Raw genomic sequence first — 12,320 nt, 5'->3', positions numbered from 1 at the left:
TCCAAGTTATGATACTCAAATTTTATTAGTAATAACAACAATAATGTTAATATGCACGTTTTCTTTCTCTTGTAATAGAATCATAGAAGTTCTGCCCCAAAAAAATAGAATCATAGAACTGTACGTTTCAACATCAGCCATTTACTTTAAAAGCCCTGGACAGTTTCCATAGGTGGTGTTTGTTCAGGTTCATGTGGTTGAAAATTTTGTAACTTTTGTGGCTAAAATTGGGAGACGATTTCTAGAAGGAAAAGTTGTCCAGTTCAGAAATCCTGAGCCGCCAAACGTGACCGATTAATATTAAATTTCAGTCTCTGTCCCTAAGTTATCTCTTAACATTAAGCCACCACCTAAGTTATCCTATAATCATAATCTCATCCCTTGAATTACCTAATTTATTAGGTAGACCCTCTACTGCTAATATTATTATTCTCGTTAATTTTTGTTTATCTATTTTTCATATTTATATCTTAAGTTTAAATATATTAATCTTAAATTATATCTTTCAAATTTTGTGAAGATTAGTGATTAGGAGACAGAAGTCGCAAATGGTAGGGAGTGACAACAAAATGAAGGGAGCGTATAGCATTTTATGAAAGATTATTCTGGTACTTTTGAAATATTTAATTTAATTGTACTCTCATGTAATTTTCTAACGACAAAGGTTTCTTTGGTATAATTTACCCGATAAAGTTCAAATTTTGGTAAGTTAGATAACTTTGAGTGCGACGCTAATTTCATTTTAGTCAAAGAGAGCCGCCAAGCCAAAGGTGGAAGGAAATGAATTCCGATAATTTAATCAAAGTCGTGGGGTATTTATGTGATTATCTGATGACATTCTTCTACTGCGAGTCACTGCTGCCTGGCTTTTTGAAATCTCTCTAAAAGCGGAAGATAGAGAGGGAGATAACTGGAGATAACTGGTGAACAGAGAGCACGGAATCAGAAAATTATTTAGGAAAACGGAGATCGAACAATGCAGGTGAGTTTTAAGTTCTGGTAGATTCGTTTTCTTTTGCCTTCTCTTATCTTTTTGAGCTGGGTTCTGTAGATCTTATAATAGTTGTTGGTCAATCTCTAGTATGTTTACTTATTTTTCTTTTTGGGTTTATTTTTTTTCAGACGAGAACAATTCAAGTAGGGCATGTCTCAGATCTAGCAGGGGAAAGAGAAATTCAGGAATTCTTCTCTTTTTCTGGAGATGTCGAACACATTGATATCCAAAGGTATACTCACCTCCCAACCCCTGCTTCCAGATTGAGTTTTTGTATCAGTTCACATGGCTATGGGCTTTATCTATTTTTGGTTTCTTTGACTCGGGTCTTTCTCAGTTTTCCTTCCCACGTTGAGAGAACTTCATGATTTTGGCTTGACTCTTCCTTTTTCCCTTCCTGTTAGCATATCATATGTATATTTTATTTTTTCCCTGCAGAGAGGCTGGGCAATCGAAGACTGCATTTGTCACTTTCAAAGATCCAAAAGCTCTGGAAATCGCACTATTATTATCTGTATTTCCCTATTTCTTTTACTTATCTTAGTAATTTATTTATTTTTATCCACTTCGGATGTACTGACATTTTTTTTCTCTTTAATTACAAGAAGCCCTGAGGTTGTGGTAGCTTTTAATGTTTGTTTTTTACTTTAATTTGTTACTGTGAAATATGAGTTCAAATGTTCAACACAGTGTGGGGGTTAAATTATTAAGTTGTGGAGCATGGAATGATGAACGGGAAATCTTGAAACGAGCAATCTGCTAAGTAGAACACATTAAACATTGGGAAACCATCATAGCCTGTCCAATCTTGATGATATGTAGATACAAGAGGACTAAAAGATAGGTACTACGATAAGAATGAAAGAAATTTAGAGATTTGTGTAGGGATCCTGAAATTAAGAAGAAAAAAAAATTAACTGTTAAACCAAGATTATGGCAGAATCTTAGTTAATTTCAATTTGAATTTTCCATAAGGACTCTATATCTCATAGCTTCGGTGGACATGATTGGTTGACACGGTTTAGAGGTCAATATTTCGGAAAATGACCTTAATGGTTGCAACTTCAGTATACATGTTTAAAATTGCATACCTAATACATATTTCCTTTGTTGTTTTCTGGGTTTAGTGTTGTGTGTCATTGTAACAAAATCAGGTAAGAAAACCAGCAAAAGAAGAGAAGCAAGTGGAGACTCAGCATGAGAGACTTAAGAGTTGACGGATGCTTCCATCTCTCCAATCTTGTTTATAGAGGTGAGAAGTAGTATAGGAAAAGGGGCTTTCCTATTTATAGTGGGGAATTACAAGAAATAGAAACTCAAGTCCTACCAAAGTCCTGATTCCTGGAACCTTTCAACAAATTACTAGCGAATGGAAATAGAGTAAGAAAGAAATAAGGAGATAAATGAGAAGAGATAACTTGATGACAATGTAGAAATCTATGATAGAGGGACTTCCTGTATCAAAGCTGACTTTAATACTCCTCAAGCTGGATTCACCTTTACTAGCATTCATCCTCAAGCACTTTTCCTAAATCATTTCTAAGTTTATAGTGAGGGTCCATAGGGGTATCACCAGGTTTAGGGGCAACCAAACCAATCTCAGATAAAAGGTCGAGAACATAGTTTTCATTTTGAAACAAAAAGATTCTTTTCTTGCCATGCAACACTTCAATCCCAATGAACTGAAGAACCTGAGTCCTTCGTCTGGGAGATGTTGATACAATTCGTGAAACATTATTCCCAGATATAATTATGTTATCCCTATAAGTGACCATTACCACACCTTGGAATCTTCATGGTGCACAAATAGTGACCAGATAGTACTGAGAAATACCATCGCTAGTAATAATAGTGTTGAATCTGTCAAACGATGCTCTATGTTACTGCTTCAACTTGATAGTGTTATACAGTTCACATAGTTTTGCAGATTTTTACTACTAAACAACATACTCAGTTGGTTGTTTCATGTAAACTTCCTTTAGAGTTCATAATAGGAAAAGGCATTCTTAATTTCCATCTGATATACGGGCCAGCCCAAATTAACATCAAGAGAAATGAGAACACACACCCAAAAAAAATAATGATAATAAATAAAAATTTCAAATGGACAACAGGAAAAAGTTTTAAAGAAAGTCATCCCATAAGTCTGAGTGCAATCTTTGTCAACTAAATGTTAAATAATTCAAAAGTGCTATTGTGATTATAGTTGATGGCGTAAACTTAGTGATACTAAACCACGCTTTTTCGGGAGGTAAATCAACTAGTGTCAATGTTTCCCAAGTTAATAATGTCACCAGTTCAGTTTCTATTGCTACCTACCAGCCAGGGTAAGAAAAAACCTCATGGTAATTGGAGAGGGAATAGGCAAAAGTATGTAACTGAATGAGATGAGTTATGGACAGATACTGCTCAACAGTATCAGAAGCCAAGGACTTTTTCTAAAAATATGCATTCAAGAATCTGTCACGCTGCTTACAGTTGATAATTTCTCATACAACTCGTGTGCCAGCATTAATTTCTCTCATTTTTCAGTTGTATGATATATAAACATAGGGAGAAATGGTATGACCAGTACTCTTCTGTAATCCATATCTTTAGGATGAAATTCTTATGTATCCAGTCTTCATATGCAGAGTGAGAGAAGCATATAGAACACCACTTAACATGAATATATGGTCATATCAGAAGAAGGGGGATGATCAGTTACATATTTCGTCTTCCCCTTAACATGAGTTTAGACGAGGAAGGCTTAAGGCTGTAGCATACAGTTTGATACACCAATTGTCGACATTATCCGTAGGAGTCTTTGGCTCAGCCATCACGCGACACGTAGAACTGCAGAATAGGAAGTTAAGGAAGCACTCAGAAAGGTGTAGTCCACAAACAGTGGAAAGAAGATCTGAAAACCAGATAATCAGCAGGGAGAAATACAAAGTTGAAGCCACCAGTGTCCAGAATCGTAATGAGATCAGTATCTCACATCCTGCGGGTTAGAATGACTCAAAATTTGATTGAAGTAGGTTTTTTTTGGTTAGGGGATAACTTTCCTAATAGGAAACTAATCAGCTGAGTAACTCACAGGTGATTAGAGAAGCAAAGCGACTGATTTGTTAAACAGGGTACCACCAGTCAGAAGGAAGAATGCAATTGCTCGAAATCAGGCCACAGGTTGGCTTTAAAAATTGGATCCAGTGTTCCTTGTGACAGTTGAAATCAAACTTCAAAAGCTTGCTTCAATCAACTGGTCGATAAAAAAGTAACCCTCCCCCAAAAAAAAAATAATAAATAAATATATGTATATATATAGAAGACTGCAGAATGTAAATATTGCAAGCTTCATTTCTTCATAAACAAACTTGAATCATGATGCTTGTAAACCTCGATCTTATGCAGCAGTCTAGTTATAAACTATAAGAGAATTCCCTAGATAGGCAGATTTATGGTAGCTGCAACCAAGATCATGATACTACTCATACTAGAGAGAGAGCTACCTACATAGATTTGAAGAAGAGCAGAACTAATTCTCATTCTGAGACTGTGTAATGATATCAGTGCAAAAAACCAGCAACAGAAGAGAACTGAGGGAAGAGCCATCTTGAGAGACTAAGAGCCACTGGATGCCTCCCTGTCTCCATCTTATTCATATATATCACCGATAATAAAAGGGGCTTTCCTAATCAAAGTAGGAAAATACAAGAAGTAGAAACCGATGTCCAACAACCTAGAAACCTATCACAATAAACTGGAAACCGAAATAGCATAGGAAGGAATTAGATAAAAAAACTGAGAGGAGATAAGTGGATAGAGATCCTCAATAGAGGGACTTCTCTTACCATGGTTACACATATAGCGGACTTTAACAGTTATATTGTTATAAGACTAAGTTATGCGTTATACTGGTTATATAAGGGAAAAGATTTATTATTATTATTATTATTTCAATATAAGAGGAAAGATATAGTAGGCTACAACGTACACTAGTGTTGCGTCTAGAACTTCTTCGAGGGCCGGATATTGAGATGACCTCTTTAAGAGCTCTTCAACCAAGTTGGAATAGCTGAGGTGCCTGCACTCACAAAGAAAACAAGAACGGTTCGGCCAAGTTTTGGCCGGGGAACCGCCTCCGACGCCCAAGTCAGCCTAGGCAACAATAAGAGTTCTTGAGAGAGTTCTCAAGAACATAATGAATAATTGATTAGATGAAGTTCTCATACCTTTCTCCATGTAAGAGGTGGGTTTATATAGAAGATACCTGAAGGCAGCGCTTCCTTGAGTTTCGGATTGTCAGTTGAAGGGTGAGTGGGATGACTTCGGAGTTATGGCTCCTTCTTTGGCGGACCAGATAGAGCCGTTATCCGATAGCTCATCTCCCCATTTCTCGGAACGGTCTTATTGAGTAGTTATTTGTAACTAACTCTCTTGACCTAGCCGTCTTCTTCAACGTCTCTCTTGGACTTAGTCCAAATGGGCTTCTTGAGCTTATTCCGTGCATGTTCCCTGAATGGGTGAATATGCTTCCTCCCGAGGGGGTTTTTTGTGCTTCTCAAGGGAGAACACTATTCCTCCAGAGCATGCAGAAGACACATGTCCCGAGGGGGTTTTCTGTGCTTCTCAAGGGAGAACACTATTCCTCTCGAGCATGCAGAAGACACATGTCCCGAAGGGGTTTTTTGTGCTTCTCAAGGGAGAACACTATTCCTCCCGAGCATGCAGAAGACACATGTCCCGAGGGGGTATGTGTTTTACTCCAGAAGGGATTCTCAGAATTCTCCTAAGAGGACTTCCCTTAAGAAGACTTCTCTATCCCGAGTGGGGGTGTACGTTCGTCTCGGGGGCCCCTCCAGGCTAGATGTTCTCCACAACAACTAGCAAGCTAGTATCTGAAGCTAAATTATCATTTTGGTTCCTCCCTCTACCTCCCTAGCTTTCACAATCTGATAATCCAGCCATGAATAGATATGTTTGCATTGGACCTAAAAGGAGTTTCAGTGCAAAATTTTATCATTGGACACCAGAATGGCCATTCTGTGACTAATGAAATTGCCCAAATTTTGAGCCTATTTAGCATATTTTCTGGTGGTGTATTTTTGTTTGGATCAGGGCTGCAACTGAAATTGGAACTTTGAAGGGCATCATTTCAGCACGACGTGATTGCTGTTGCACTCATTCTTTTTATTGTTTGGACTGTTTTCATTGATGTTTTGTCATAATTTTTTATTATTCAGAATAACCATGTTTGTGACCATAATAGTGTTACTTAAGTCTACTGTTCTTAACCACCCAGGGAGCAACCATAGTCGACCAAATTGTGAGCATAACTCCTGTAGAAAACTATGTGCCAAAACTTGAGGTATGAATAAACTTCTCTGTTGGCATCTTAGAATATATACTAAAGTGCTTCATTAATTGATTCTGATTTTCTCCATTTTAATTTGTGCAGGAAGCGAGGAATGTTGACAATGCTGTTAATGTTGCTTCTTCTGGAGATGTTGGACCAAATGTTGAGGTGACGATAGACTCCAGCATAAGATTCTCTATGCTAACCATGTTTTGAAATATCATTTACTGATTATATGTTAGTAGATCATGATAACTGTAGGCAATTGCATGGTGGTATAATGAACGTACTTCACTTGCTTGAATATTTGATATCCTTAGTTTAGTGGATGAGGATCCCATTTTGTGATCTCCTAGGTGAAACAGTTGAGGCTATTTGCAAATTCTACTCAGCTGGTCTCTGTGATTTCTTGTCACTGTGTAAAGTCAATTAGTTGTCACTGTCATCTTATTGGGTAAAATAGGGGGTCTGTCAGGTTGTAGGTATAATGCGGCAGGTATATCATAATTTTGTAGTTATTCTGTGACTTTTCAGCATTTATTATCTTCTCCACTTTTTTCTCTCAAGGTGGTGGACATGGAGTTGTAATTCGCTCTCTCTCCTTGCAGACTGAAAGCAGCTCTCCTACTAGTGGACAGATAAATGTTACTAAAGCTCAGGAGGTTGTCACAAGTATGTTGGCTAAGGGTTCAGCCATTGGGCAAGATGCAATGAATAAGGCTAAGGCATTTGATGAGAAACATAGGTTGACAGCTAGCGCATCTGCTAAAGTCATCTCATTCGATAGGAGGGTTGGGCTTAAGGAGAAATTTACTGTTGGCATGTCTATGGTCAATGAAAAAATGAAGTCTGTTGACCAAAAGTTGCATGCATCAGATAAAACAATGGCTGCACTATATGCTGCTGAGAAAAAGTTGAATGACACAGGGTCTTATGTAAAGCAAAGCAGGTATAGTATTTAATCGGTTTTTCTTTCTGGAGAAATTTCATTTATCTAGAGTCCACTAGAAGCAGGGAAAGTTGCATATCAGTCATTGAGAATGTGATTGGTTCTTGCTTGCTGAGGCAATTACTTGCCAATATTCCTTGAAAGAAGTTTCAGAAGACAAACTTACAAACTTGTTTGAAGAGTCTAGTTATTACCTTACGGAAGGTACTGTTTCAGTTGATGCCTTCTTGCAGCTATATATTATCTTAGTTATGACCTCATGGAAGGTACTGTTTCAGTAAGTTCATTGCTGAGAAACCCGTAAATCAGATGAAGGTTAATAAAAATTTCAATTTCACTAATGGGTTAATCAATTTTCATTAATGGATTAATTTTGGGATTAGGTCTGTCAGAGGTGTTCTGGACATATCCCATATACAATAGACATGTCATCTTCTGGTCTTCTCAGCTGATCTTTGAAGGTGGTTTGGTTTTTGACCATTTGTGGAATGCTACCAGAGATAATTAGTTTATTGTTTGTTGGATTCATATTTTATTCTCAAATTATTATATTTAAATGATGGTATTCATGCTGCCCCTCTAGTTAACAGACTAATCCTTCCTTTTAGGTCCAGTTATTTGATAAGACGTAGTGTAAAATTCAGTGTTACTAATGGTTCTGGTGACACCATTGGCCAGAGTAGGCTTTTTGAGTTTTCTATTTTTTCTGGTTTTCTTCCCTTCTTCTTTTATTTATTTATTTATTTTTTGGGCGGCGGGGGGGGGTTGTCAGCTCCCCCTGCCACATAAATGTGTCATCGGAGGAATTGATAATAAATTTTCCCTATTTGCTTGACAGGTATGTAACAGTTGGAACATCCTGGTTAAATGGTGCTTTCAACAAGGTTGCAGAGGTTGGACAGGTAGCAGGTTCAAAAACTAGAGAAAAGTTCCAGTTAGCCGTGTCAAACTTGACTGCTAAGGTGGAATCTCTTTACTGTGTATATATTTAGTCGTTCTTCAGTCTAAGGCCTTGATTTTGTGAATGAGTGCCCTCTTTCCTTTTCTCAATGCTGATTGAACTTCATTATGTATTATATGTTATATAATTAGTAGGTATGCGTGCCTGGATCTCTATGCATTTGTTTTCATGTCTTCCATATGCTTTGTGCCATTGAACAGAATGCCTGTTTCGATTTTTAATGTTTTAATTAATATTAACCTTTTTTCTAAAGCCTTTGAAGAATAGTTTCATCATATATATCTGAGTTCTTAGACAATTTGAAGCCACACAGCATAAAACTTGCATAGCTTAAATTCATCGTTGCAGAATTGAATGGAAAATAATTAGATTGTTCTTTTAGTTTCTGTTCTCATTTAACCCCTGCCAGTTTTCTTCTGGGTTGTTGATTCTAGATGAGTCATTGAGCGGTGTCCATAAAATTAAAGATGTCAAGGAAAATCAAAATGAATTGAGTTTAAAATCAAGCATGCCATGCACTTATGAGTCTCTTTTTGAGATTTAATCTCAATTTTCTTTATATACATCCATGTTCTTATCATCTCATGCTAACATTCTTTACTGTTGCAGGATCCTCCCATTGCTGTCTAATCTAGCACTGTTACTTGGGCTGAAGTCACTGGCTCTATCACAAGGAGTCCAATCTACCACCCTGTTTCAAGACCTGCAAATTAAGAAATGTCAATGTGGTGTCCCCATTTATGTGTGCTGGTTATGTGGTTTATACACCTTGTTTAGGTTAGTAATTCATTTTATTTTTTGTTGCCCTCATATATTGATGTTGTTTAGCGTGCAAACTACTATATATTGTTTTCATTTTTATTTTTTAGATTGATTTTATCCAGAAAAGTAAAGAAAAGGCAGTGTAAAGCATTGTATTTTTTTTCTTTTTGGTACGAGTGTAAAGCATTGTGGTACACCCAAGCAGATTTGCCCTTTATAAAACATCTTTGGTTTGGCATTCTGAACTTTCATGTTTCTTTTCATATTAGGTAATTCAAATATATTATCAAGACTGTTTTAATCTTATGCTTTAACCTTTGCCGTGTATTTGATGTAGCTGGAGATCAAAATGAGCACAGCATGAGCTATGACAATTCAAAATAAACTTCCCGTCAGATTTGTATTTCCCTGTGGTACCATTATGACATTTTCTGAAGACACTTAAAAAAAAGATTCATTATCTTACTGGAAACACTTACAAATATTAGTTTGGGTTCCACTAATTTCTGCTACATGATTGGATGTTGTTATAGCTAAATTAACAAACCAAAGTTAGGAGCACTGGGGATGGGAATGTATCATACTTAATTGTTTGTGTTGTCTTAATGACATGCATTAACCTAGATATTACATTAAGAGGCCAAAATTTTACTGTTGGCTTTGGTAAGAGAATTGGTAGCACTAGATGGTTGTTCTAAATTTCTTTTAATTCTAGCCTTTGATCATTTGCTTCATCAATCCCTACTTGTATGCCAAAAAGTGTCACCACCAATTCATCTACTGTATTTAGTTTGCCAAAATTGATGAACCTCATATGCCCAACTACATAGACCCCCATGCTTCATCTTGCAACTCCTATCTGTTTGTTAAATATCCTTGCACGCGTGCAAACAGTATTAGTAGTCTGTGGTATATGAGTGCAAATATATTCTTCAAATTGTCTAGGAAACATAGTATCATTTTGTGTTGAAGTTGGTAGTGTATTGAGAGCATTGTTTTTGTTCTCTTGTAGCTGCAATGCTACGATCCATTGCTGTATTCGAGAAAGTACCATCAATGGACTTGGTATCTGTTTGTGAATTTTAAAAGTAACCGCAAGCACACTGTATCGTGTAGCTAACGGGTTGATCTCAAGGAGATATGCCACTTATAATTCAACTTCTTAATAGTAATGCGAGAGTGGAATGATTCAATTTTTGTTAACTAATTAACTAAACTAAATGATCCTAATCTATACGTCTAATGCAATCGAATTGAAACGAAAAATAAATTAAACACAATCAATGCATAAATAAAAGACAGGAAAAAAAATGCGAACAATAAAAAGAAAAAAGAAACAAAAAAAAGTAAAACCAGTTAGTATGTTAAAGCAGTCAGTAAAATTTAGTTCATAGCTAAAATGCAGATGCAACACCACCCGTCACCAGAAGCAGAGGCACGATTGTAGGCTTGCTCCGGTTATGTGGTCCGAGATGATGAATGAATAGGCAGAAAGTAAATAACAGAAAGTAAATAACAAAGCAATAAACAAAGCAATAAAATGAAAATGAAGCCTTAACCAAAGAGAGGAACGATTGTAGGCATCTCTGATCAAGGATCCAGGGGAAGGGAGAACAATATATAATGCTGAAAGTAAATCCTAAATTAAGAATATGGAGGGGTAGATAGAAGCGGGAATGGAGGGAGATAAGATTAATAAAGAAGGTTACTTACTTGCAAATTGAACAAACGATTCGAATTTCAACCAACCCTAACAACCAGATCTAGATCTAGAATGATCTAAATTTGCAATTGTTAGACCCAGAGAAAAACGAATGTAAAAAAATTGAAACTTGAACTTGAATTGCATTACATAAAAAAATTAAACCTAAATATTGAATCTAAAAATTTAAATCTCACTAATGCAAGCAAAGAAAACTAGAGAAAACCTAAATAAACTGAAGAGAGAAGAAAGAATGCTTCTACCAAGCTCTAGAACCTCTTCTCCTTTGATGGAGTATGCTCTCCTTTTATAGAGTTTACATGAGATATGAAGCACGGCTGAATTTGAATAAAACTCAGGGTTTCTACCTGACTCAACCAATTAGGGTTTTGACGTACTAATCGTGCCAACTTAGAGAGATCAGATGCATAATTCCACTGTTGGATTTGAGGTTTAAGTAGTCGTGAAGCTCTCCTCCAAAAATCAGCACGATCGGACATCGGATGACCGTTCGATGAAGGGTTTGATCGAAACTGGACAGAGGCATTCAAAAACGGGATTTTTCCTCTTTTTCTTTTTGAATATAATTCTTTTTCCTCATTTTCTTTCTTTAATTAAATCCAAGATAGGAGATAAGATATTGAGGTATGCAATGACTCTTTTCCATTTGGACTATCTCAATAATATCTCTGTAGATTTGATTTAAAATCACAGTCATAGATTAAATTTGCCTTCTTTATCTCTTCAATTTCTCGGAGTTGGCCCATAATCACACATCTCTAGCCCATCATGCTCCAGATCAGGCCAATTTTTGCATTTGAGAATTTGAATGGACTTCTTGACGTGTAAAATAGCATGATTCAAGCTCAAAACTCCAAATATTTGCTTAAATCTTGAAAAATCTTAAAATCTACAAGAACAACATAAAACCCAAGGTAACTCCACTCTAAGTGTATAAAATGCATGCTTTATGCCCTAAGATTTCACACATAAATGTGCTCATCAGATTCCCCCACACTTAGACTAAGCTTGTCCTCAAGCAAAAATCAAAGAAAAATACAAATGCAGGTAAGAAACTAGTGCAACAAAATAAATCCTAACTCACTTTCGTAAGAATTACGGTTACACTTAGCATGTGCAACAGGCCTTTAAACCACTAGGTTACCCCTAAAGGACGAGTTTTGTCTCGTGGATGTTTGCAGTGAATGTACATCCAAAATTCCAATTTTAATTCAAAGTAAAACATTGCAAATTCCAACTCTAACAATTGGTAAGTACTAATATAGGATTAATAGCTATGACAATTTTTCTCACCATTGATTTAAGATCCCCTACACTTGAACTTTATTACCCCATATTGATTCTTGAGACAAAGCATATATCTCAATCAAAGATTCACCTTATATCTTTCAAGTACACCTCTCCTTTAAGCAAAACCACTCATAAAATAAGGAGACCAAGGACTAAGGTTTTGAAGTATTTTTGACCAAACAATTTTACCAAGGCATTGATGACACTTGTATTTATTTCTCTCTTTTCTTTTAAGTAGTGAACTCTACTTTACTCCACTACAATTGGCTTGAATAACATGGTGGAGCAAACACCAGAAACCCA

The 12,320-nt window shown here is 36.3% G+C and overlaps 1 protein-coding gene across 1 annotated transcript; it reads left to right on the top strand.

Moving 5' to 3' along the window:
* The first annotated feature begins 795 nt into the window (after positions 1-795).
* Positions 796-9,699, top strand: LOC149024426 (binding partner of ACD11 1-like). Its single transcript, XM_089144672.1, has 8 exons — positions 796-982; positions 1,123-1,226; positions 1,433-1,508; positions 6,279-6,344; positions 6,435-6,500; positions 6,941-7,281; positions 8,120-8,243; positions 8,852-9,699. The coding sequence occupies exons 1-8, from the start codon at positions 977-979 to the stop codon at positions 8,870-8,872; spliced, it is 804 nt and encodes a 267-aa protein (XP_089000798.1). The 5' UTR covers positions 796-976; the 3' UTR covers positions 8,873-9,699.
* The last annotated feature ends 2,621 nt before the right edge of the window (positions 9,700-12,320 follow it).

Source organism: Hakea prostrata, chromosome 2, assembly GCF_041222555.1.
Source record: "Hakea prostrata isolate BN-2017 chromosome 2, UWA_Hpros_2, whole genome shotgun sequence".
Taxonomy (NCBI): domain Eukaryota; kingdom Viridiplantae; phylum Streptophyta; class Magnoliopsida; order Proteales; family Proteaceae; genus Hakea; species Hakea prostrata.
This window is presented reverse-complemented; position numbering and strand designations above follow the sequence as displayed.